Source organism: Rhinichthys klamathensis, unplaced genomic scaffold (assembly GCF_029890125.1).
Source record: "Rhinichthys klamathensis goyatoka isolate OS25496 unplaced genomic scaffold, OSU_Roscu_1.1 h1tg000035l_1, whole genome shotgun sequence".
Taxonomy (NCBI): domain Eukaryota; kingdom Metazoa; phylum Chordata; class Actinopteri; order Cypriniformes; family Leuciscidae; genus Rhinichthys; species Rhinichthys klamathensis.
Window position 1 is genome coordinate 27613 of NW_026606583.1, and position 27888 is coordinate 55500.

General features: G+C 36.6%; 1 protein-coding gene across 1 annotated transcript; it reads left to right on the forward strand.

Moving 5' to 3' along the window:
- Window positions 1-3857: 3857 nt before the first annotated feature.
- On the forward strand, window positions 3858-27464 carry med24 (mediator complex subunit 24). Its single transcript, XM_056245800.1, has 26 exons — window positions 3858-4000; window positions 4203-4349; window positions 5022-5104; window positions 5342-5380; window positions 5462-5535; window positions 5644-5867; window positions 7996-8107; window positions 8764-8914; window positions 8996-9109; window positions 13184-13237; window positions 13418-13500; window positions 13834-13920; window positions 14037-14148; window positions 15431-15573; window positions 15685-15722; window positions 16024-16106; window positions 16270-16448; window positions 18151-18250; window positions 18417-18592; window positions 20061-20325; window positions 20414-20595; window positions 23423-23516; window positions 24469-24568; window positions 25414-25494; window positions 25637-25785; window positions 26907-27464. The coding sequence occupies exons 2-26, from the start codon at window positions 4220-4222 to the stop codon at window positions 27021-27023; spliced, it is 2970 nt and encodes a 989-aa protein (XP_056101775.1). The 5' UTR covers window positions 3858-4000; window positions 4203-4219; the 3' UTR covers window positions 27024-27464.
- The last annotated feature ends 424 nt before the right edge of the window (window positions 27465-27888 follow it).

Below are 27888 nucleotides of genomic sequence, written 5' to 3' on the forward strand. Positions count from 1 at the left end.
AGTTTAGCCTATAAAGCTAGTATAACGCTAGTATATTGGGCATAGATCAATGACAAATAAAAATCGCTTGTTAATACCACTAACAAGGCTCAAAATAGCCCCACACTAACACGGTAGCATAATGAGGGTCCCTACCTTCAAACCGAAGCATTGAGAACTTTGTCAGTGTCCAGACAGTTTAATAAGAAGATATTTTAAACATACAGTCAACTTCGCGTATACAGGCAGGAGCCATCTTTGAAATACAGCCTTTACCAGTCGATCTACGAACGCCGATCCAAGTACGCTGGTGAGATGTGAACGAGCTATAAGTTGTGATAAGGTGAGCACGAACAGCAGGCTTGGATCGGCGTTCGTAGATCGACTGGTAGAGACTGTATTTCAAAGATGGCTCCTGCCTGTATACGCGAAGTTGACTGTATGTATTAAATATCTTCTTATTAAACTGTCTGGACACTGACAAAGTTCTCAATGCTTCGGTTTGAAGGTAGGGACCCTCATTATGCTACCGTGTTAGTGTGGGGCTATTTTGAGCCTTGTTAGTGGTATTAACAAGCGATTTTTATTTGTCATTGATCTATGCCCAATATACTAGCGTTATAGGCTAAACTGTTTTTAGAGATAAAACTATTTACATTCGATAATCATGAAAACAAATCTCAGATAACGGTTGACTAGGTAACAATGTGTAATTAGACCAAAGGTTCATTTTGCGCCGGAGTTCTCCTTTAATGTCAAACGTTGCTTTGGCTTTCACAATGTATTACCGATTGATATAGTAATAAAGATAACTTGCAAAATTGTTCATTTAGATATTTTATTGAAAAAGTGATTCTGGAACATCAGTGCAAGATGTCTAAAGGTTAAGTGTGTAATTTGTATTAATCATCATTATTTTAACTCCTTTTGATGACATATGAGGCACAGAAATAGTTGTTTAATGTACATTGTTGTACATTTGTAACTTATTGTTCAATAATAAGACGTTCCCAACATATTTGTGGACATGAAAGCATCCACAAAAAAATAAAATAAAAAATTTGACATATCATTTAGAAAAAAAAGAAAAAAAGTTAAAGTAGCGCTTGAATAGCAGACAGCTTGATGACAGTCTTGACAAAATAAATGATAAATATTTCACCTGTGTCATTAGATCTGTCATTACGGAGAAATATTTGAGTTAAGGGTGTTCTGGGATCACGTAAGCTGCGATGATGACATGGGCTTATGTGGAACTGTCTTGTAGAAAAAAAATCAATGTCATTAATGTATTTTGCAGCTTTGGGCAAAACCTGGATGAGCAAGAGGAACTAGACTGCTACCCATCCTGTCCGATACAACGAGACCTGAGAGAACGAATGACTTCTATGAGCTGGTCCTTTTTAGTGAATCAGAAACATTTAATGTGACCAATGAAGCCCAAAAATAATATTCGGCTTTCGACAGCGATCTCATGTACCACCTGGCCCGATGGAGACATCTTGCATCTGACATCGAGACCTGCTCTAACAAAACCCAATAGCAATGTCTAATTCGTGAACGAACACAGTTATTCTGACTCTTGAGCTGATTCGGTTGAACCGGTTCACGAATGACGTTTGAATGTAGCCTGGTCCTACCAGACTCTCGTACACACATTTCATTTGTAGGGAGTCTGGCCACTCTCCATTGACAACCGTTAACTTCCTTGAAGGAGGGTACTCTGTTGAAGTTTAAAAATATTGGATAAACTATTGCCCAGAGTCACTCTGGATCTGCCATAACCATAGACAGTAAAAGAAAGGCCATAATCAATCGCTAACGTTTGTTCGTGACGCATGTCTACAACTCATACTAGCACACCTCAGCGTCATCGTTCTCAGCCACTCCCTTTATTCACTGATTGGACCGGTAAAAAATTGATCGGAGAAAACCTTTTACTGTCTGTGGAGAAAACCCAAGAATTTACAGCAAACCCAGACGTAGTGCTGAAGGAAAAGTTGCCAGGCTAGTTTGAATGACCCGGTTACAGCAATTACAGATTTCTCAATCAATTTGACACATTTCTCCAAACTCAGATCGCTGCTTTCAAAACAATTAACACGGCGATCTGAACACTTTGTAATTGTCAACCGATTGTCAGTTTTCGTTCATTTCATACAAATTAAACCATAATGCATAATTTTCTCAAAGCATTAGTACAACATTTAAATGGGTTCACAACAGTTCACACAGCCAATCAAAATTTGTATATTTCAGGGAGAGAAAAAAAACACATTTGCAGCTCTTTTTATTGATTTTTTTTACAAAAACATCATATTCTCAATTGCACATGGAATGATTTCAGTTGGCCCCAAACTGGTGAGTTAATACACATCACAGGAAATGTGATTTTTCTAATTGTTTACACAGCTACCACAATCAAAAGTAACAAACATTATTATAACCTTTTGGGGCGCCGCTAGCAGTTTTGGGCCCTATGAAAGAATATGAGGTTGGGCCACCTACCGCACCCATTTCGCACCAAACATATAACATATAATCTAGTTTTATTTGTAAATTGTAACTCTGGTAGATTATACATTTATAATTTCTATTACATTACTACTAGTACTGTTACTACTAATGAAATCGATCTCTGGGGCCCCCAAAAGTGTGTGGGCCCTTAGAATCGTAAATCATGGTGTCTTCTTGAGAGAAGGAAACAGATCCAACTAAGACATTTCGCTTCTATATTTGTATTGTACTACTATTGGTGCATGGTGTACATTTGTAGTTCTGAGACAGCCTTAGAGTGGCAATGTAAATGCCCAAACATTTTTTAGAATTGAAGTTGAAAGGAATAAAAATATGTCATTGTTAAAAAATACCACCAACCAAAATAAGAGGCATGTGGTGATGTTGAGACAGAAGAACATTCCCAACCATTATCATATATGATAAGAATATATTCTGTGATGAAATTCTCTGGCCAGATGTAAATTAGAGGGGTGATCAATAAACTTTGATTGCAGAACTGTACAACAATATTTGCTGCATGTTTGTGTTGTCTATGAATTTTTTGGGGGGTAGGGGAAAAAACGAATAGGCTAACAAAACTTATTGAAGAACTTTACGATAAACATGAATTTCATTAGTGTATCTGTGTGTCTAAAGCTGATTACGTTAGAAAAGCAATAGAGAACACACCGGTAGTTTTGAGGGTAGCATTTACTTCTAATAAATTTACTGCACAATGAAGTGCTGTATTTTTTTCTGGTAATGTATAAATACATTACCAGAAAAAAATACAGCACTTCATTGTGCAGTAAAGTTGAATTGTTTAAGTTAAGAGTGTGTTTTTAGTTTGCTTACCATGATTTAACTACAAGAACCGTGTTGTTGTTGTTGTTTTGTAGTAAAACCAAGTTCATTTTCGTAAGCGTATTTATGGAATCTTTAAGGAACTGGAATTCATCCAGAATCGGAACCAGCTGAATTGATAAATTTCCATATTGCCATAGTGTTTATAATTTAAAAAGTGATTTAGAGTTGTAATATATTTATAACGGTATCGTCATATTTACAGAATAGCATGACGGTGGTAACATGGTACAAAGATGCAATGATGGTAGTAACTTACAAGTTCATGTTATAGCTTGGCTAGGCATGGTCCTGAATGATTCTTACAATATTCACGTATCATGTATTTACATCAAAGAAGCCCAAAAATATGGCATGGTATCATGTAAAGACATTATATTGCTTTTAATACTACTTAGTGTATTGTTATGGTGAAAACGTTTAAACTTACATGTTCAGTGTTTCTCCTCCTAAATCAAAAGTTTAATACAATCTCCCGACCAATAAGTGGATCCGATATCACACTATCCAATCGGATTGAGCTATACTGCAGCAAACAGACATTCTCGGCAAATCAGAGGACGTGATCTTACAGAACAAAATGGCAGCGCTGGGGTGTTGAGAATTGGAAATGAACAAAAACCTGATTCATTTACTGCATAACCTGGAATATTTTGGGGTAAGCAGGATTTAAAAACAATAAATCATAAATTTGCTTTTTAGCCCATTTGTACATTTGATTTATACACCTTATGCGAGAACTATGTGTTATTTTTCTGTGAGACGTTATGAGTAGAGATGATGTCTGTCGTTCTTCTGCAGTACACAAATGAGTTCCATTTATATATGGTAGGTTGATTAATTAATGTTTTGATGTATAGTTTATAAAACCGACAGAATGAAGGTGGTGAATCTGAAGCAGGCTATCCTGCAGGCGTGGAAGGAGCGCTGGAGTGATTATCAATGGGCCATTAACATCAAGAAGAACTGTCCTAAAGGAGCCACATGGGACTACCTCAATCTAGCAGGTCATATCTAAATATATCATCTCATATTAAGTAGAGAAATTACTGTATCACACTATACACAACCCAGTTTTAGACATTTGTGAGCAATTAATTTTGCCCACTGTTGAGGAATCATGTACACATCTCGTATGCTCTCTAAGGCGGCCTTTATTTGATCAAAATTATAGTAATATTGTGAAATATTATTACAATTTAGAATAACTTTTTTCAGTTTTATTTTATTTTCTGTTTTCAGCAGCCATTACTCCAGTCTTAAGTTTTAAATGATCCTTCAGAAATCAGTCAAATATGCTACATGATATAAGGCTTAACTATATAATACTTTTATATATATATTTTTTAGATTTTATATATATAAATATACACACACACACACACACATATACATATAGAAACTGCCAGGGGCTCCGTAATATCAATATCCAATAGTATTACATGGTAATTTTGTTCTATAAAAAATAAAAAAAAACTGACAACTTTATGTGCACCAAATGGCACGTTTTATTATTTGCTTTTTATATTTTATTTATTTTTTCTTTGTTGTCCACAACCCTGTCAGAAGAACAGACCTGCAACCCTCCAGTTGACAGCCGCTGTGTTAGATGACACTCTGTGATGCATGTAACCTGTCGTGTAGTTGTTAAGGTGTGACTATTGTTTCTCCTGATACAGAGGCTCTTCTGGAGCAGGCTATGATTGGCCCATCACCCAACCCTCTCATCTTGTCCTACCTGAAGTATGCTATCAGTTCACAGGTAAAACGTACTGCTTGCAGACAGTCCTTGCTTTATCATAGCCTGTTATTTGCAACTTTCTCACAGAATAAATTAATCATGATGACTGTCTGCTAATACTGCACTTACAACAACAGGAACTGTAAGCTTTACTTTTGTGTGATGCTGCATCTACACCATTAAGTGTCAGTATAAGTTCAAGATGACTGCAATAGGCCCAGCAATGTTTTGACATGATATTCTCTCTCCCACCTCTAGATGGTGTCATACTCTAGTGTGCTGACAGCAATCAGCAAGGTTTGTGTTTATTTTTAAACATATTATTTTTAGACTTTTTTGACTCAATTTAATTTACATTTTCCATTTGTCTATCCACAGTTTGATGATTTTTCACGGGAGCTATGTATCAAATCATTGCTTGAGATCATGGGCATGTTCTCCAACCGACTCAGGTAGCCATCCATCAGTTAGTCGCATCAGTCCGTCTAACAGTCAGTGAGATGCAGTTTTCCTAGGACAGAAGTAATATGTTTTTCTCTATTGTGTTTCTTTTCTTGTAGCTGCCATGGAAAGACAGAGGAGTGTATAGGCCTGTGCCGCGCAATGCTGTGTACTGTGGTTTGGCTCCTGCAGGGCTGTGCGTGGTACTGTGAGAGACTGCGGGAGTCCAGCGGTCTTCCTGCAGTAGAGAACAGTCTGAGAGCCTGCCTGGACCGCATGAACAATCTGTTACACAGCACCAAGAACAGAGCCCTGGTGCACATCGCACGCCTGGAGGAACAAGGTGTGTGTGTATACTAAGAATAATTAATATTAATAATCTCTTTATGATATACTTACAAGGGCTGTACGTTAACTTTTTTTGCACATAGCACAGATGCTACAGATGCTGGTGCTACAGAGGTTGAAAGTTTTGTAGCACAGGCCAAACAGTTGTAGCACAAGTATAAAACGTCTGTTATCAGCCCTGAAAACAAACACAAGTAATGGAACTTAAAGAGGCATTGGTGTTCCATAAAGTGCACAAAAAATACAAACCATCACAAAAATAGTTTTTAGACAAACTTTTTATTTATTTGCTAAAAATGGAAGAGTACAGAAACATAACAACTTGCACCTTAACATTACACATCAAAGTAGAACAGATCTGTGGGGGCAGACATCACTAAAAAAAACCTCTTGTTTGCAAACTAACACTAACCTATCCCATGACACTCCTCTATGAGACTAAAACCCTCAACAGTTGCATCTTTTCTTTAGTTTAGTGCATAGTGTGTGTGTCACAGATCTAGCATGTCTGCTGGCCACTCTTTTGTATTTGTTATTTCCTTTTTCCACTCGGAGCTATATCTATAAATGTTCCTTTTTGTTTCTCCCTTACTTTGATTTGGTAAAATTGCTTCTGTCGATTCTTCCTCGCGGGCTCGTTTGGGATTTTCGTGGATCAATTGAAAATACTATAGCGCTTCATTTTCTCGTCAACTAGCAGCTGCGTAGAAATTATGGGCACGTTACTTACCTAATTGTGGGAAATGGAGTTGGACAAAATGACTCAATGCAGCCGGGACACGAGTTTTAATCACACAATAGACTACAACTACCAAGTATAATAGCAGTGTGCCATCAATCTCACACGCAAACAAGCACAATCACTTCACACTATTAAGCGGCTGTGTTATGAACATGCAAAACTGTATCACACGTGTGCTACAGTGGTAAATTTATTCATTGCACAGACCAATTTTTTCGTAGCACGTGCGACATATATGTGGCACACACTGGTCACAGACACGATGATGTACCTTTAATATCCCCAAGCTGATCGCTCACTAAATACCCCCATAGTCGTCATGTTTTCAGGCCATTTCAAGTTTGATTTTGATGTGACATAAAGCGGTGATATCTAAGTGGCGGAGTTGTTTACTTGCTTTTTAATTAGTCTTCCCATTAACACCGTCATTGTCTTCATTCAGGCCGATTCCAGATCGCGCATGAAAACAAGAGACGGGATTTATCACGTGAACCAATCATATCCAATCATAACTGATCATATCCAATCAAAGCGTACGCTTTAGGGAGTCTGTTAAAAGTCAATGGGCTCAGGGGAGGTAAAAGAGGCTTAGCCTCCCTCTGTAACTTTACCTGCTTGAGTCACTGTTGGACAGTGTTACTTTATAAAAACGAGTGACTTTTACTCGTTTTAATGTCACATTTTGTAATATTTACGTAGCTTTATTTTTGTAATATCGGTTATTTTCTCATACAGTTATATTTGAGGAGACACTGCCTCCATTGCCTCCTTGGAGGAAACGCCCCTGCACTACAGATGTCGTGGTGTACCTTTGATTTCCGTTAATGTAAAACTGGTGTCACTTTTGGACATTGTCACTTTATAAAAATATATATATAAAAAACTATTCACTGTTAATCTCATATTTTGCTATATTTGCTTTGTTTTATTTTCGTACTGTTATATTCTCATCCATTTTCTGAGTCAATCTTGCCTACTCTGTCACTTGCAACATGATGAGGCCATGTGACACTATAGCATACTGCTGTTTATTGCATAAGCAGAAAAAAATAGTGTATACTACACATGATTCAGCAAGTAGTCATCTAATTCCATTACCAATATAACCCTTTTCTGTGGCCTGTATCAGCTTAATCAGAATGACTCAGTGTGATTTCCTTTTTACAAATAATTTCTTTTAAACTCTGCCATTCATAGAATCAGATTTGCATCATCAATCAGAAATTGTTTCCAATTTTGTATTTTTTTTATCTAAAAAAAATTATGTGGGTCAATGTAAATTATTGAATTTATGTCTTTTTAATGTTTACAAATTATTAAATCATGATGATCATTATATTGAATCCCATTTAATTTGCCATGTCTTCTCTTGTCTCATAAGCATCCTGGACCAATGTAGAGCAAGCTTTGCTCAAGCTGTCAGAAAATCTTAATGCTGTGACCAATCAAACGCTGAAGGAAAATCTTGAGGAGTGTTTCTCATTGGTCAAGAGGTGAGAATCCAAAAAGACCTCAGTCTCACTGTTTGAAGTGCAGCAATGAAAGAGCTGGAAAAAGAAACTGATTACTCAATGCATTTGCAAAGAGGTTGCTGGCAATTATAAAATTAAGCAATGTTGTTATTATTGCAGTGATTTTAATGCAATTTGGCCATTTAGTAATTAGGCTAGTTTAACAATAACAAGGAGGCACACTTTATATTAGGTCTCTTTAACTACTATGTACTTAAGGTAATTGTTTGGTACAATGCACTTATTGTGTTCATGTTGTATTGCAAAACACTTTTGCTGCTATTGAGGGAGGATATGGGTAAGGTTAGGGTCAGAATTGATGGTATATGGTTAGGTTCAAGGGTGGGTTAAGGGGTAGGCGTAGGATCAACAGTTTAAGTATAGATGTTATTACATGTTTTTATAATGTATTTTTATTAAAGAAAAAAATATATATGTATGTAAACAGTAAGTGCATTGTATCAAATGATTAATTTAAATGTTTGTACATAGTAGAATTGAACAAGTTAAAGACACTTAATATCCAGAAGCATTGTGACAAAGATGAATCTTTAAAAAAGTTGATAATTTTGATTAATTTACATGTTTCACTTAAAGCTGCCTTTATTCTTTTAAATGATTAATTTGTGTTTTCATAGTATTCCTCAGATGTTGTGTCTTCAGTGTGATCCACCGGTCCACACCACATTTCCTTCAGTCCATGCCTTCGTCATGCTGGAGGGAACCATGAATCTCACTGGAGAGACGCAGCCGTTAGTTGAGCAGCTCATGATGATCAAGAGGATGCAGGTGGCTTCAGACACCAGTGTTCATACTTTAGATGAAGTAGTGTATGTGTGGGTTTTCTGATGTGTTTTTGTTTTTCTGTAGCATATCCCAGCTCCACTGTTTGTACTGGAGATCTGGAAGGCCTGTTTCACTGGACTCATCGAGTCTCCAGAGGGGAATGAGGAGCTCAAATGGACGGCCTTTACCTTCCTAAAGGTTTGGTTGAGTCACCAATCAATGACTACGTTTACAAGCAGCCAATAACCCGTTCAAAACCGGAATATTAGCAATAACGCGGTCGCGCACGGCCATGTAAACACCGGCAAAAACCCGAATGTGCTCATATTCCGGTTTTTAAAAACCCAAATATGATCCCTGGGTTACCCCTTTTCTAACCCGAATATTTGGTCATGTAAACGCGTATCGGCATTTCCCCCAAAAGGAACATTGATTTGTGTTCTGCGCATGTTCTATTCGCAAGGAATCTTGGTCTTTTGAGTAGAGGAACTTCTTGTGTGCGTGCAGTATACCGGAAGTAAACAAGAAGTAGAGGTAAACATGGCGAGACGCAGCTATCACCATACTTTTGGAGCGAGGAGGAAACCAATTTCTTTATTAGTGTGGTGAAAATAAAGGCGATCGCTATCTGCCCCGAACTATTCATTATCCGCGTGCTGCTGCGGTTGATGTTGTCTTTGGATACAGGAAGAAGAATCTGAAATGACGCATATTGCGTCTTAAGGTTGTCCGTACGTCCAGATGCTAACCATGCGCCGCCGTTTACATCGGGATATTGCCAATTGATTACAAATTCCATGTATGCAGGAGTAACTCTCTCTGCTCATGTAAACGGGTTATTCCGAATGTTTCAGAAACCCGAATAGGGATTGGGTTGCCGGATTCACAAAACATTCTTAAGAATATTTATTTTCTATTCTTTATTTTATTCTATTTTATAAAACTGTTATTTGCTTCCTATTTTGTAACTTAAAAATAATAAGATTTTCTATTTAAAGAAAAATTGGATTTTCAAATACATTTAAGAAAATCTTTTTTCTTAAGATTGCTCTAAAGACAAATTGGTTAAACTTTATTTTAATGTGTCCGTGTTACAGTGTAATTATACATTCAAGTACTAAGTAATATTAATTAACTACTGTATGTGTTGTTACTATAAGGTTATGGTTAGGGCTGGGCGATAAACAATATCATATCGAGATGATGATAAGCTCTGGACATTTTTACTCGATAAGGATTAATCTAGCAGCCTATCATACAGCAGAAAATAAACGCTACAACATCCAGTGAGTGCATGTCGCTAATAAAGTGATTTCTGCATGTCTCTGTGTGAATGAACCGCGTCTGATATACAAACTCATACAAGTGATACGCTCATGATGTTGTCAGCGTATGCCGTCTTAATAAGTGAGGACATGAACACAGGAACTTCATCTCCAGAGCTGCTCTGAGAGTCACTTCACAAGCTTTTCACGGTTTCATTTGAGAAAAATTACTGTCAAATATACACTAAAACTGAAAGATATGGAAGCTTGTTTCCGCCACTGAATAAAAATAAATAACTAAATAACTTTTTTTCTCACAATTGCGATATGAAGTCAGAATTGTGAGAAATAAAGTCGCAATTGCGAGAAAAAAAGACAGAATTGCGACTTTTTATCTCACAATTCTGACTTTTTTTCTCACAATTGCAAGTTTACATCTCGCAATTCTGACTTTATAACACATAATTGCGAGTTTATATCTCGAAATTCTGACATCTTTTCTCAGAATTGTGAGATATAAACTCGCAATTGCGAGTTATCAGGCCAATTCTAAGGGGGAAAAAAACCTAACTTTTTTCCCCTCAGAATAGTTTATATCTCACAATTCTGACTTTATAACACGCAATTGCGACTTTATATCAATCAATTCTGACTTTATATCTCGCAATTCTGACTTTATAACCTGCAATTGCGACTTTATATCACGCAATTCTGACTTTATAACCTGCAATTGCGACTTTATATCACGCAATTCTGACTTTATAACCTGCAATTGCGACTTATATCAATAAATTCTGACTTTATATCTCGCAATTGTGAGAAATAAAGTCAGAATTGCGAGATGTAAACTCGCAATTGTGAGAAAAAAAGTCAGAATTGTGAGATAAAAAGTCGCAATTACCTTTTTTACTTTTCATTCTGTGGCGGAAACAAGCTTCCATAGAAAGATCTTCATGACAAAGTATCAAAATAAAAGTCTGGTTTAACTTCAAGAAATGATGACAGAAAATACATCACTACTCTACCCTATTATACTAAAACGTGCTTCTCAAAGTAATAATATTATTATTATTTATAAGGAATATCATACAACCAAAAAATGTTTTTCATCCATGTCAATTGAAATGTATACAGTTCTGTTGTGCAGCATCTTATTTGACAAAAAATTCAATGTTTTGTTGTAAATTAATTATTATATTTTCATTTGATTACATTTTAAAAGCTTGATTAAATTGTTAGTTTATATACATGTTTATTAAATCATAAAACAAAGAATCCCCAAAAAATTAAATGGAAAACACAGAATTTAGTAGAAAATAAAATGGATTTTATGGGGCCCTAAATTAGAAGGTAGCTACTCTGTGGAGTTTAAAGGTGCTCTAAGCCAGCGGTCCCCAACCTTTTTTGCGCCACGGACCGGTTTAATGTCAGACAATATTTTCACGGACCGGGCTTTAAGGTGCTCCTAAAAACGCGTAGAAAACGCTAGGCGCGAGGTTGCACTCCGGAGGCGTCTGTCGTTGCTTAGCAACCATCAGCTGCGCTCTCCGTTACAGCAAGGAAATTTCAGCAATGGATTTCCACCACCGAAAAACCCTTGCTGTAAGTCTGTTACAAGATTTATTTACTAAGAAGAGTAAAAAAAAAAAACGCTGCAGTGTTTGGGTGCAAGACCGTGCAACCGATACTACAAAAATGCAAAAACCATGGGGAATTTCACCAGCTGATTCAGGAGCTCCGCCTGGACAATGGGAGGTTCAAAGCCTATTTCAGAGTGGACAAGGACCAGTTTGATTATATTTTAAGAAAAGTTGGCCCAAGCATCAGTAAACGGAGCTTCTGCCGTGAAACTAACTTATCTCTCCTGCGCAACGGCTCTGTATTTGTCTGAGGTTAGACTATAACTGAAGTGGTCATAAAACACCAGAAATAGCAAACACATACACATTTATATATAGAATATAGAACACTTCTGTATAAACAATGATGGATTTAACAAGGAATCAGTTGTGAGCATTAATATTTTTAGTAAAAAATATTTTTTACTAATAACTAGTGCAGCAGTTTACAGTGTGGAAGATGATTGGTTGGTTCTTGTCATGTGACCTACAGTGCGCTTGCGGCATTCTGAAAAGTTGAGATGTTTTTATCTCGATGCTGCGCGGACGCGCTTGGAAAAAACGGGCGCGTCGCTTCCATTATGAGCGCGCATACCGCGCGCCTACATTTGAAATAACAAACTTGAGCGCGCAAAAGACACGATATGTGAACAGGTAAATGTGTGAATAAATAAAACGGAAATAATGTAAGGTATTTATTCTTTCTGTGCGGCCCGGTACCAAATGACCCACGGACCGGTACCGGTCCGTGGCCCGGGGGTTGGGGACCCCTGCTCTAAGCGATGTTGGGTGACGTCACTTCTTGTTGACGTTCGAAGTATTGTCAAACAAAACGGAGGCTAGCTAGACCCTCCCTCCTCCTCATCCGCGCACTAACCCCCTAACCCCACCCCCAAATCCTTCTTGTCGGTGATTGGCTGGAACTGTTTGTCATGTTTCGTGGTGCGGGTTGGCCCAGTTTGTTTTTGTTGCCGTTTGTGGAGCCTGGGGTGTCTACAGAGACCTCATTTTTTACAGTGTGTTCAGGAGACAGGCAGCTAGCGGATAGTGAGGAGATGTTTGCTGTATGTGACAAAATGTTTTGGCCTAAAAAACATGTGGCATTGCTTAGAGCACCTTTAATTATGAACAAACAAGTTGATGTTTCCTCCTTTTTAAGGTCTAACATATATGTGGAAAGCATTTCCTTCCCCATTAATGTTAGATACATGAATATCGTGATTAAATTAAGACAGAAAATTTAAATTTTTGGTAAACTTATTTGAAGAACAAGACTCTTCATCTATGTTACTTGACTTTGTTTCAGGCAATTATTATCTATTTGGAGTTCACATAGTCAAGCTGTTGTTTATAGAGTAAAATTCATATTTTTGACATGACATTTCCAGATTCCTCAGGTTTTACTAAGGCTGAAGAAGTACCCACAAGGAGAGAAGACACAGGTACAATTATTCGACTGTTTACTTCATCTGTCCATGTAGGATTTTAACTGTTTTGGTTCTAGTTCTAATTTGTGTCTCACATGATACCTGAAACCTCATATGTCTGCCAGCAAAATATGATAGTCCACATAATCCGAAATGTTAATCACTCCATCTGACCTGTCCGTGTGTGTTTGTCAGGATTTTACGGAGGATGTGAATGTGGCATTTGAATATCTTCTGAATCTCACTCCACTGCTGGATAAAGCCGACCAGAGATGCAAGTATGTCGCCACTACCAACACCTGTGTTAGTTATGTGCTGAAAAATAGGAAGCTGGAATGATGATTTGTATGGACTGGAACTTTGTTGCTTTTATTCAAAATGACTGGCAGTACATTCAGGATATTTATTAATACCATGGTGTTAGATCAACTGGTAGAGCTTGGAACTTACATAAATATATACACACTGATCTGTTACCATAATCATGTACCATGATGTGTAAATGGTACTTCAAGAATACCATTGAATCTCTGACTTCACAATAGTGTTTTTGTTCAGTTATAAGGCTATTGTTCACTGTTGTGTGTGTGTGTGTGTGTGTGTGTGTGTAGCTGTGACTGCTTGAGTCTGTTACTGCAGGAATGTAATAAACTGGGCCTGTTGTCTGATCCGAACACTGCCAATCTTACTGCAAAACGGTATGATCAGAACATTTTATTCTTATTATATCATTAAAATGTGGCAACATGCACATTCTTGATCTATGTTCCTTGTTGATTTCTCTCTCTGTGCCATGTTTTTATCTTTTTTTCAGGACTGAGGACAGAGAACATGCGCCCAGACTGAAGACAGCAGAGAATGCCAATATTCAGCCCAACCCAGGCCTCATCCTGAGAGCCGAACCAACAGTCACCAACATCCTTAAGGTCCTCAGCTGGTTTTATATCATTTTATATTGATTGTCTTGGAAGCTCACAAAGTCTGTTAAAAACTTCTGCAAGTTATATTTTACCCCAATATCAAAAATAAGAAATTAGCCTGTTAAAGTCGCAATGAAACCGAAGTAGTGACAGATTTTCTATTCTGCATTGTAATGTTCATCCGAGTGTTACGTAATATCAGAATGAAAAAAAATGTAGGCGCATTATTCTGTGCATCAGTTTTTGAGATGTGAGCATGGCACTCAAAAGTGGAGACAGATAAACACAAGATTACAGCGGCTGATCCAGTTATGGTATTTTGATGAAACATTATGAGGTCAAAAACGAAATTTATTGACTTTTTATTTTTATGACAGTTTACTTTACAGTATGTTATACTTTATTCTATTATATTAATAGTGTTTTAGAGCAAAACTTTTTTTTGTCATTTATCATAATGCAAAAAAAAAAAAAAAAAATGTATCACATTTATACATCAAAATAATATTTGTATTGCAGTAATGAGACTTTTTTGCATTACAGTAATGAGAATGTGGAGGTAAAATGTGCTTAATTGTTATAAAAAATAATATAAGTAATGGTCCTGGAAATAGGCTTTATTTTCATTATGTAAAAAATATATATTTATTTCTATTAGAGTGACATATGATTTTGAATATGTTGTCTGTCTCTTCCAAATGAGTTGGTTAATGGTTTCATGATTAATATTTATTTGACGAGTAAAAAAAAAAATTACTAGGTAACACCACCTCTCAATAAGTCTGATTAGTTAATGTAAGTTGCAGATTAACTAACAATGGACAATACATTTTTTACAGTATTTGTTACTCTTTAACTTTATTTGGTTACACTTAATTGTAAGGTGTCATGTAATTATATGTTTAATATGGAGTAATATCAATTAATTACATGCATTTACTATAGGGTTAGGATAGGATTAGGGTTTGGTTGAGGGTTAGTTGCATGTTATTATGCATATTTTACTGTTATTACTATGATAAGAACATGTTACATATGTAACAAGGACACTGTAAAATAAAGTGTTACCCTTTATTTAATAAAAATACTACTGCTCATTGTTAGTTCATAGCTCAGGTTATTTAAATAATACAACTTTTTATTGTAATAATGTATTAGTAAATGTTGAAATTAACATTAAGATTAATAAATGCTTTTGAATAATTAGTTCATGGTAACTAATATTAACAAATTGAACCTTATTGTAACCTGTTAGCTGAACGATTTTCTTCTCTTTCGGTTTGTCTAGACTGTGGATGCAGATCATTCTAAGTCTCCTGAGGGGCTGCTGGGAGTTTTGGGTCATATGCTCTCAGGGAAAAGTCTTGATTTGCTACTGGCCGCTGCCGCAGCGACTGGAAAACTCAAGTCTTTCGCTCGCAAATTCATCAAGTATGACAATATGACAGAAACTGGATACATTGCATCAGGATCATCTTATATTTCCTCAAAGAAATACATGAACAAAGTGTCTTTATTTATATATATTTGCTGTTATTTCAGGCTTAATGAGTTTCCAAAACACATCAGTGGAGAAGGATGTAAGTCATGTGCTTTATTTTTCTACGATTACATGCAGCCTGTTAATCAGTTATTATTCAGATGGGCATTAGGCTAATATGTTTATGCAAGATAAAATTTCGGGACACTTTTAAATTTGTCATCTTCATGTATTTTTCTAAATTATAACGGAAAGTGAAGGACACTCTGTCCTTGAGTATTACTAGAGTAATACGGGCCGCATCTGCCGTGTGAACTTGCGTTGATTATTTTTAGCTTTATAGTGTGTGTATGTATTTATATACACACTTTTTACATAACACCTGTGAATATATTTTCCAGCGAAGTCTGCGTCAGTGCGAGCTCTGCTGTTTGACATTTCCTTCCTCATGTTGTGTCATGTCGTGCAGACCTATGGGTCAGAGGTCAGTCTCCACACACATGTATTATACAGATTAAGTGTTTAAGCTATAGAGCAAAATAATTTTACAGTCTGATGAAGTTGTGTAACATTTATTACATAATTCATTCATAACCACATCACAGAACACTTCTTCTTTTTTGACATCCTCTTCCTTGTCTGTCCAGGTGATTCTCTCGGACCCCAGCCCATCGAGCGAGACACCCTTTTTTGAGACGTGGTTGCAGACTTGCATGCCAGAGGAAGGGAAAACCCTGAATCCAGACCACCCCTGCTTCAGACCTGAGTCTGGGAAGGTGGAGAGTCTGGTGGCCCTGCTCAATTCTTCCTCTGAGATGAAGCTTGTGTAAGTGCTTCTTCACATCAGCTGCATCTACCAATCACTCTTGTCACATTAACATCTTCATAAAACGTTGATTTATATAGCGTCCACTTCAGTAGCTGTGTTAGTTAAGTTTAATTTATTTCTATGAATCGGTTCAAACTGTTTGTGAATTGCTTCAACAATTTATTTGTCATATATTTTTGACTATATATATATATTTAGTGCTTATAAATGAAAATGATTAAATGCCTATCTTTACTGTATAGATAATATTTATTATGTACTTATATATCCAACTTTATATAGAGCTGTGCGATAATATCGTTTACATTTTTCAACAATATAGACAATCAAGCAGTTGAGATGTGCTATAGTATATATCGCTTTACATGAGGGTACTGTATGTATGCAAATAAAGTTGAATATAGTTATATATCCAACGTTATGTATAGAGCTGGTCGATAATATGTGGAAAACATGTCTTCATCATTTTATTGTTTGTTTTTACTGTATTTTACTTCTTACATTTTAACATTTTGAATATTCAACACCGGCTGTTTAAAATGATGGTTCCTCTGATTGGATAGATAAAAAATACATTTTCTGTTCTGTTATTAAGTTATTATTTTATTATTTATGATTATATTATATTATTATGAACATGAACTAACAATGAACAAAACATGTGTTACAGTATTCATTTTTGTTAAAAGAAATACAGTCGTTCGTGTTAGTTCACAGTGCATTAATTATTGTTAAACAACTTTTGATTTTAATCATTTATTAGTAAATGTTGAAATGAACATTAATTTAGATTAATAAATGCTGTAGAAGTATTGTTCGTTCTTAATTCATGTTAACTAAAGTAGTTAAATAATGTTAATTAATGACACCTTATTGTGAAGTGTTACCAATGTTTTATATCTGCATCCATTTTACATGAGGTAAATCATTTTAGTGTAATATCAGATAAGGCTGACTCATTTTGAATTTTATTAATATGAAAATGTTGATGAATTTCTTTGTGCTGGCTGCTGCTGTTTCTTGAAAAGATGGTTGTGGGCATTTATATTACTCTCAAAAGCCATTGAGCAGTTCAAGCCACATGTTTTTCATGCAACTTCAATGAAAAGAAATTCTAATATAAGCACATATGCAATTTTGTTTTTTATGATTTGCTTGATCATTGAAATTGAAATAGCACATATTACATGCATTTACGTTTTTGATTATTTTATTATAATAATAATCAGGCAAATCTGTAGACACAAACACCATCACACACTTCTAGCGTCTATTTTTTTTATTGTTTTTAGAAAATCCTGATTAGTGCACCTTTAAAATGACCTTTGTTAAAACAGTTTACTAAATACTGAATAGTATGGTATCTCGTTCAAATGGACGAGTTTCTTTGAATAAAATTTTAAAGCTGGAATTAGTTCATTTTTGAATCCAAAATCACATATTTTCAGTGGATATACTGCATTTGTTTAAGAATTTGCTTATTCATGGAACAGGACAATCTTGTTTATGAAAACTTCAGTAAGCTATTTTTGAATTGTTGAATCAAGGTTGTGTGGGCTGTCATATGTTAATGAGCTATGGCTTCTAAATTAATATTTTGCAGTTTGGTTTCAATAAATGGAGGAAGTTTTTCGTTGTGGTTGTTTGGTTTTGTGTTACTTTTTTCTGTCTTAAAAAAACATTTTCTATCTCTCTCCAGTCAGATGAAATGGCATGAAATATGTCTCAGTACTCCTGCTGCCATACTGGAGGTTCTCAATGCCTGGGAGAATGGAGTTTTATCAGTAGAGGCTGTTCAGGTGAGGACATTCATGGGACCCTAACCAGCCTCAAAGATTCTAAAGCAATAAGAGTCATGACAATTTGGAAAGATTTTTTTCTGAGTTGTGCCATATTTTCAGAATACAGTAGTTTCATCTTTATGGCTGTACCTGAAAAAGTCTCTTTCTCTTTCTGTGAGTGTAGAAGATCACCGATAACATCAAAGGGAAGGTGTGCAGTATGGCCATCTGTGCCGTGGCATGGCTGGTGGCTCATGTTCGGATGCTAGGATTGGATGAGAGAGATAAACCTCAGACTATGATTCGTCAGCTCATGACTCCCATGTCAGGAGAAAACACTTTGCAGTTCTACCATGAGCGGTACGGATCTCTACACAAACACACCAGACTACATAACCACACAAAATTTTAGGAAGTAAACTACAGGTCATGAGATCCGAAAAAATGTTTATATTAAGATTATCTAAATTAATTGAAATGCTAAAAAAAAAACATACAATTAAGATGCAAACTGAAATTATTTATATATATTAGTGCTGTCAGTCGATGTAAAAAAAAAAACGAATTAATAGCACATTTTTTTCTGTAATTTCATTTCACAGATCACATTTTATAGATGCTCTCCAAATTAATGTAGAAACAACTTAAAGCTGCAGTCCGGCGTTTTTCCTCTTTGTCGCCATCTCTGTTCGAAATCTGCAATTGCAGTCATTCGCGGAATTATCAACTTTACGTGGGTTGTACTTCAACACCCTCGACACGGCACAGCGCGGATGAACAATGTTTGAGGAGAGTGTGCAGCTGTCAGTCACCGCACCGATGTGGATACTGGCATTCAGAATCACAGATTATTCTTTTTGGAAGTATGACCAACATAATAATTTTCACCGGAAAATGTCATCTGAATTAGTAAGAAACATCACTTTCTTTATCTGTTCTGGTTCTGACATTGCAGTAAATCGCGCTGATTAAATCTAACAATCGCTTATAAGTTATCATATCACGCAAAACCGTGTAAATTATACTTTGTTTCTCAAATTGTTAATGTTAACAACGTCAGCATTGCGTGACTACATGTAATGCCCTTCCGATATGTATCCTTGTTTTCGCATGGGTCCGGTTGCAGTCTCTCCACTCCGAAGTCCGAACGAAGTCTTTTGCATTTTACAACGGGTGAATCTGTTGTCACTGGTGATTGTCGTTTGAACCTTTCTGGATCCGCCATCAAATTGATAAGTTTAATTATATCAAGTGCTGTGAGAAAAGGCTATAAATCTCCACCTCCAACATCCTCATACGCAATATAGCTTATACTAGCCGAGACTCCTTCTTTATGTGTACAGATGTGACGTAATGACGCAAAGACATGCTCAAATCTCCCGCGGAAATTCACCAGTACCACTGGAATTAAAAACATTATTACAAGCTTACCGTTTTGAATCGGACTGCAGCTTTAAAGACAGTATATTTTAAATATTTTTTGTAATGGCATCTTTTTATGAATGAAGGCCAGTATCACTGTTATATATACAGTATATATATATATATATATATATATATATATATATATATATAATGTGTATATATATAAATAAATATTGGCTAAAAGTGATTATAAGAAAAAAAAAAGTGATTTATAATTTGAAAGGATTTATGAAAGTTGTGTGCCATGTACTGCCCTGTTTAGTTCCAGGTCTTCAAGATTTCAGGCAGGTGTGTTTGATTAGGGTTGGAACTAAACACTGCTGATCGTGGTTCTCTAGGTACAGAATTGAATAGCCCTAAAAGACTGGTATTTGTCTCCCTCTTTCTCTCACACCTTCTCCAGTGTGGTGATCATGAGCTCTATCTTGGAGCACATGTGTGCTGATGTATTTCAGCAGACAGGACTGTCCCTGCGGCCAGCGGTTGAAGGTCAGGAGGTTATTCCCTACCGTAACCTTCTCCCAGCACGACTGCCCATCCACCAGGCTCTGCAAACCCAGTTTAGGGAGGTCCTGGAGAAGGGCTGGGTGGACTCCCATGCATTTCATCTTTTTGAGAACCTACTACATATGGGAGGGGTTTTCTGGTTTACTAACAACCTGGTTAAGGTAAATGTGTTTGGGATTGCACTATTAAAGATTGAGGGAAATGAATTGTACCTGTAATCCGACTTTTGTGCATGTGTTTGTGTTGTAGGAGCTCCTGAAGGAGACCCGTAAAGAGTGGGCGTCTCGTGTGGTGGAGTTGCTGTACAGTATTTTCTGCCTGGACACACAGCAGATCACCCTCACCCTGCTGGGACACATTCTGCCACGTCTCCTCACTGACCCTGCCCATTGGCACAGCCTGGTAGATCCGCCTGGAAGAGCCCTGGCAAAGTATGCCTTTTTTTTTTTTTTTAAAGCATTTTGTGTTAAAATTGTGGTGAATGCATTACACACTTTAGGTACCCTTAAAACAATAAGGTTTACTCTGCCTTTTGTCATTCCAAATCTGTATGACTAATGATAATTCAATTATATAGGATTCATCCTAGGCCTTAAAGCAGTGGTCTCAAACTCGCGGCATTTTGTGGCCCCCTACTTGACATTAAAGTTTAATGTTAGTGCGGCCCGTCGTTGCGTGTGGCGCGTTTAAAAAAAAAAAATACTTTTTTTATCCCTTACGGGCTACCATAGATAGTCTCGTGACAGCTTACGGTGGGTTTGTTGTCAATAGTTGTCATAAACAACCGCGAAGTACAAACATACTGCGCCTGGAAAAAATGAGCGCGTCGCTTCAATTATGAGCGCCCTTGCCGCGCGCCTACATTTGAAATAATGAACTTAAGCGCGCAAAATATGTGAGCGCGATATGTGACCAGGACCCTTGGCGAGCTGCCACCAATCAGGCCACGAGCTACTGGTAGCTCGCGAGCGACGTGTTGGAGACCCCTGCTCTAAAACAATGTGAGAATAATCATTTTGAGCTTGTAATATGTGTCCAACAGGTTGATAAGAAGGTTTGCTTTGATTTGTGCAGTCAGTAATTTGAGACACTATACATGTGTAAAAAGAATTCAATAAGACGGGCAGACATGACTGCAAATATTTGTATTTCAAAAGCAATAATTGTTTTTCTAAGTATAATAAAAGGAAATGTGCCTTCCAAAAAAAAAACATTCAATATCATTTATGTGTTGTATAAAGAAAATAAAAAGGACATAAGCAAATATAAATATCACAAATATGTGTTATAGACAAAGAAAGTTTGTAAAAATGAACTTCAACTGTCAGAAGGACAGCTCATGAAGAACCAATCATGTACAGAAAGGAATGTTCAAATTCAGAGGAACAGTTCAGAAGAAACGTTAATGATAAATATTGAGAAGATTGGATCAGATGTGCTCCTTTTTTGGAATACCAACTTGAATGCTATTTTTTGTGGAATACTTGATGCGGCCCAGCCTGACCCCGACTCTACCTCCAGCGGCCCCCAGTTAAGTTGAGTTTGAGACCCCTGCCTTAAAGGGATACCCAGAGACTATTTATGTAGAGACATACCACTTCATCAATCCTTAATACAACTATATAGGGAAAACCCGTAACGCCAAAGATGGCGGTTGTATGCACATGTCCCGCCCCTCCCGCTGGAAAGCCAATCGTCTGCTTTTAACAGTCAAGCCGGGAAACATTTAAGCCTATCGTCTGGTTCCACTGACGCATGCGCACAGTTGTAGTTTGCGACAGCGCAAAATACGTTACTGTTTGAAAAGGCGGCAGATTTGATATGCAGTGTATGTGTGAGTTGTGTAAATATCAGACATCAGAAGTCTCCCGCAGATTGATAGCGGCTGATGCCCGCAAATTAGTTCAAATCTCCCGGAATCTAGAGCAAGCGAGCAAGAGCTCGCACATACTGTGCTTTAAACTGTGTAGCGTGCGCATGACAGAGGGAGAGAACCCTTGCGCATGCGTAGTAAAAGTATAACCTGTGGGGAAAAAGGCCTTTTAAACCTTATTTTGGGGCAAAGTCATCAAACTTTTTCAGCGATTTTTATCATATTTTACTGCTGTTTCTATACATGCAGTTTTTATGTCCCGGTGACCAGTGAAACTGCAGTTCTGACTCTCTGACCATTCATTTAGATAGGAGCCTGGTCTTTGTTAGTCCGAAATAGCTGACCGGAGGCGTTGCCAAGATGGCGGCCGAGTGGCATGACTTGCCTAAAAGGACTTTGGGATACCCTAAAATGAAAATTCTGTCATCATTCACTCACTCTCAAGTTGTTACAAACCTGTATGAATTTCTTTCTTCTGCTGAACACAAATGAAGATCTATGAAGAAATGGGTAACCAAACAGTTGATGGGCTCCAAAAAATACTATGGGGCCCAATAACTGTTTGGTTACCCATATTCTTTAAAATTGAATCTTTTGTGTTCAGCACTAATCAAAACAGGCTCTCTTCCAAAGGGGCAGCAGGATCCAGATTATTTAAATGAATATATTATAAATACAATTGATATAAATAGTATTATTAATATATGAACTAACTTAATTCAAATACAAAAAAAAAAAAGGTAAACTTTTTTTTTTTAAACAACAATTCCAAAAGAGAATTCTAAAATTATTTTATATCTTATTATAAATACAATTTATATTGATTTTAATTTTATTATATTAAGATTATCTAACTTAATTTTATGTATTTTTTTGTTGTTGTTTTGAACATGGTTCATAAATGAAAGACGAATTTATGTATGAATGACGGATTTATGTATGAATGAACTGAAGTTCTTTACTCTCTTTTCCTCTTTGGACTTGCTTTCTTTCATCTGCTTCCTCTTTTTTCAGTCTGAGATTCAAAACGGACATCCGTTGTGATGGATATGAAGTTGTCAGGCTTTTTCCTTGGTTTCTCTTTTTTTTTTTTTTTTTTTTTTTTTTTACTTACAGTTAGTTTAACAGACATTTAGATGAGATCAATCACCCTTACTAGATGTAAACCTTTCATCTGACAGAAATTACGTGGGGGAACACCTGCTTTAACGCAGAAGAGAGACTGCATTTTAAATTTAATTTCTGTCGACCTTTCAAAGTATAAAAGCATCTAGATGTTAACTTCAAAACTAACTAAAAGATACAAAAATCCAATTTTGATTTCACAAGGTATTTATGAAAAATGATAATGTGTGTGTGTGTGTGTGTGCGGGTGTGTGTTATAGGTTGTCAGTGTGGTGTGCTCTCAGTTCTTACTCGTCTCATCATAAGGGTCAAGCATCGGCACGACAACGCAAGAGACAACGTGAGGATATAGAGGTCGGTTACACTGTTTCTCACACAGCTTCTGTTTTTAATTGCCTCGGCTCTATTACGCTTTTGTAAAGATTCCTAATTTTGTTTTGGATGTCTCCTACAATAGGTTTACATCCATTCAAGGTCAAAAAACACTTACATTTTTTCATGATATATATTGCAGCATCACCTCTTTGCTCACAGTGTCTGAAACGGTTCTATAAAGGATTTGGTCTCTCTAAACCCTCTCTTTTCAGAGAGCCTACTCTGTTTTGATTGGTCTCTACCGCTTACTGCGTGTGTCAGTAAGGAAATGCCTATTTGAATTACCGTATCTAAATTTCAGCTCCAGAGGCTTCCTTAGCACTTGAGCCACAGTGATATGAACGGTTACAATTTTACGTATCAATTTGAGCCCGGGTCCTCATCCTTGTTAATTGCTTGGTAAGTGGATTTGGTTTCACAGCGCAGAAAACTGGTTTCTTGTCGTCGACATGTAGAGAAGACGCAATCTTTTCCAGTCCTCAGCTACAACTACAGTGTTTGTAGGCCGGGTCCAAATAGACGTTGTTCGCGGGCAGCCAATGAAGACCATAGGATGGCATTATACAAATGTGTACAAACCTACGTAGGTCTGGGCAGGAAGTAAGACTGGAATTACTGATGACTCGTTTCAGGCAGTTCAAAATCAGTCTTTTTTTTTCTCTCTGGGAGACAAATAATAACTCAATTTATTGTTTACTTGGATCTTTATAACTTTTCAGACCTTTTACATTCACAAACATCTATATTACACACTACATGAAAGGTAATGTCTGAAAAAGCACAATGGAGCACTTTAACTGAACTCAGTCATGCTGTCTATGCGTACAGACATTTGTATAATTAACACATGTATGTCTTACCCCTTAGCACATACTTCTTAAAACTTAAACTAAAATTTAAGTCTCACTCATTGTTCTCTCATTGGTTGTAGGACTACACCAGCCTGTTCCCTTTGGATGACACGCAGCCATCTAAACTGATGCGTCTGCTTAGTTCCAATGAGGACGAGACTGTCATGCTGTCCAGTCCAGGTCATTTCCCGCCTGCCCCACTTAACACAAGCTGCACAAAAAACAACACCTGCATTAAAATCGTGCACATCTGAGGATTAATGTGCCATTTTTATCTATTAGTCAGTCTAGAAACTTGTTAACCAAATCTGCCTATGCTGCAATAATTGTAAGATGTCAATTTAGCAGAAAAATCCCCACAAAAATGCAACATAGCTTGTGATAGTTTTGAGCTTCCTGTGGCAGTATCACTCAATATGCCTATGACACAATGCATGTAACTTATTTTCCAAAAATAATTTGCCAAAGAAAACCAAAAAAAAAACATTTTTGTTAATTTCCTTCATTTAGATTAAGAATCTTTGCTGAATTAATACAAATATTTTTAACTGCCTTTAGGATTACTGTTACTTCACTGAAAATATAGACTTTTCCCCCTCCCTATTCTAGCTTGTACTAATCCGGACAACGATTGAAACTTTGAATTGGTAGCACTTCTCACATTGTTGTCTTTTTAGGGTGAATCGCTTGTTGCATTCCTCATTTGTAATCCACTTTGGATAAAAGCATCTGCTAAATGAATAAACCTAAATGGATAGATAGAAAGAGAGAATATCGAGAAAACTGTATTGTTATAAGAAGTGTCTGAAAGCATTGACTATTTTGTCACTTTCACTAAAAAAGGAGGAAGAGCTGGAAATGAAAGTGTTGGTTTTATTCATGCAGTAAACCGAGAAAGGGAAGTATAGTGAAATCCGCTTTGATAGCCACTGTGACACAGTACAAATTTTTTACGGTTTCTACGTATATTACAACATTTAGGTCTGTTAAAACTGACTCTAAGTAAACTGATGTTATCTTTCTAGGTGACCGTTCCATGAGCAGTTCACTGTCTGCCTCTCAGCTTCACACCGTTAATATGAGAGACCCTCTCAACAGAGTGCTAGGTTTGTGCTGCATCTCTGCTGAACATTTAGTCCCACTATATAGATTAAATAACATGGTATTACCATCTCTGTACTGTAGTACCACTGCACTACCTCTTACAAGCCGTGCTTACAAGCAGATTCTTGTCTTTTTTTTTTCTAGCAAATCTGTTCCTGTTGATTTCCTCTCTTTTGGGGTCTAAGACCGCAGGCCCTCACACACAGTTTGTTCAGAGCTTTATCGAGGAGTGTGTGGAGTGCTCAGAACAGGGCAGCCGGGGCAGTATCTTGCAATTTTTGCCCTTTACCATGGTGAGGGAATCATCTACAGTACTATACCAGAATGCTGAATGTATATCTGTGTGTGTGTTGTGCATGTAACGCTGCACAATTAATCATATTTGAATCAGGATTAAAATTAATGCTTCTCTCACTTAAATATAATCGTCTGTGATATGTGCCTCCTTGATATATATAATTTGACATTTCTGATATCTTGCGTTTCTTTGGTCACCAGATGTCAAGAGTTTAAATGCCCCATCAGAGCTTTTCTGTAGATACATTTTCTGCCCAGTGTTTTACTTAATCTTCCCAACTTGGCAACCACGTGCACATGCTCTCTCTGCAATGCAAAAAGCGCTGATGATCTGAAAACGCTGACAAACATGTTTGTTGGAGTTTAGCGATCTCCATTGCGATTATTCTGCTCAAATGAAAGCTTAATACAGCCAAACTGTGTTCATTCATGGGGCCGCTTGTGCTATTTGCTATGACTAAATCTGGGATCAAACAGTCTCAGTGACTGACTATAATAAATCCAAACAAAAACTTGACTATTTTTGCCATTGTGGATGCACTTGTGCAAGTTTTGTTGTTTTAATAGGGAAAAATGTACAATCTTGAATTAATATTAAGAATTTATCTTTAGCTTCTTAAGGTTTTACCATTTTTCATAATGTTGAGAGTGTGTTGATGTAAATACATATGATAATTCAGGAAACTAGATGAGATAAAATAAACCCTGCGTATGAGTTGGCGTTCTCTTGATTTGTGCTTATATGAATGTGCAAAAATTCTAATGAAATGTAAAAAGAAATGGTAACACTTTATTTACATTAAATTGTGCATATTTACGTGCAATTACCTCTAAACCGAAGCGAAACCCAATATTAAGTACATGTTGTTAATTGATATTACTCGGTACTTAAATTAATAATTACACTGTAACAAGGACAACGTAAACTAAGGTGTAACCAAAGAAAATTCTCAAATGAGAAGTCTTGATCAATAATCGAATTTGGTTACACTTTCTCTCAAAGTTCTCTCAATCTTTGTTTTATTTATTGGCATAAATTATGATTATCAGTTAAAATGATCGTTCAGCTCTTTATTTTAGTATGGAAAACCTTTACTTTTTTTATTTGTCTTCACAGATTTCAGAACTTGTGAAGCTTCAGGCACTCGCAAAACCCAAAACTGTGCTGTCCATCACAGACTTGAGCCTTCCACTGGGCCGGAGGATGGCAGCTAAAGCCATCGCTGCTCTATAGAGGACATTCACTCCAGCACGCCTATTTTGGTGGGTGTGCAAGAGTGAGGAAACTGCTACGACCTCCCTTCCCAAAAGAGTCATTTCTCATCATCTACTTAGGCTTCCAGTAACCTCTGGGGGTTGGGATGGGTTGTGATGTTGCATTTACGTCTGTCGCCTCGAGGACAGCTCAGTGTTAGTTCTGATTTGACACACAGAGTAGCTGACAGCTGACTGTTCACATTAATTTGACATTTATTTCCATCACTCAGAAGTGGAAACAGAAAGTAACATTGTGGTATAATGTTTGTTTTTATATATGTTATAACAGGTTATGCATTATTGCCTGTTGACAACTTTTTTTGTGTTTTTATAAACAATGACTGTGATTTGGATTTCCTGCAAACTCTAAAATTGTATATTTTTACTAAAATTCCAATAAAATGGTAAAATTGTTAGAGATGCTGCTTCTCTTTGAAGTGTCTTTTTTTTTTAAATGTGTCTTGATAATGATAATTTGTCTTGTGTTCTCGCCTGTCAACAAAAACGAGCAAAAGTGTTTGTTCAGCAGCGGTTACTTATTAGATTTCCACTGAACATTCAGAATCATCTCTGGTTTCACACTAAGAAATATCTTTCTGCGGATGATTTGTACCATTAGATATTATCTGTGTTCATTGGAACAACTAATTGCAGGGGTGTATTTTAGCATTAGTTGGCCGCCTTTTCTCAATCTGCCCGAAGTTAATTCTTTGATTAAAATAAGATTTACAAAATGTATGTTTCATTGTTTCAAATTTTCATTATACATCTATAAATATACACTGCCCAGCCAAAAAGAAAGTCGCTGTTTTGATTTAAACAAACGAGTCTATGAGAGTCTG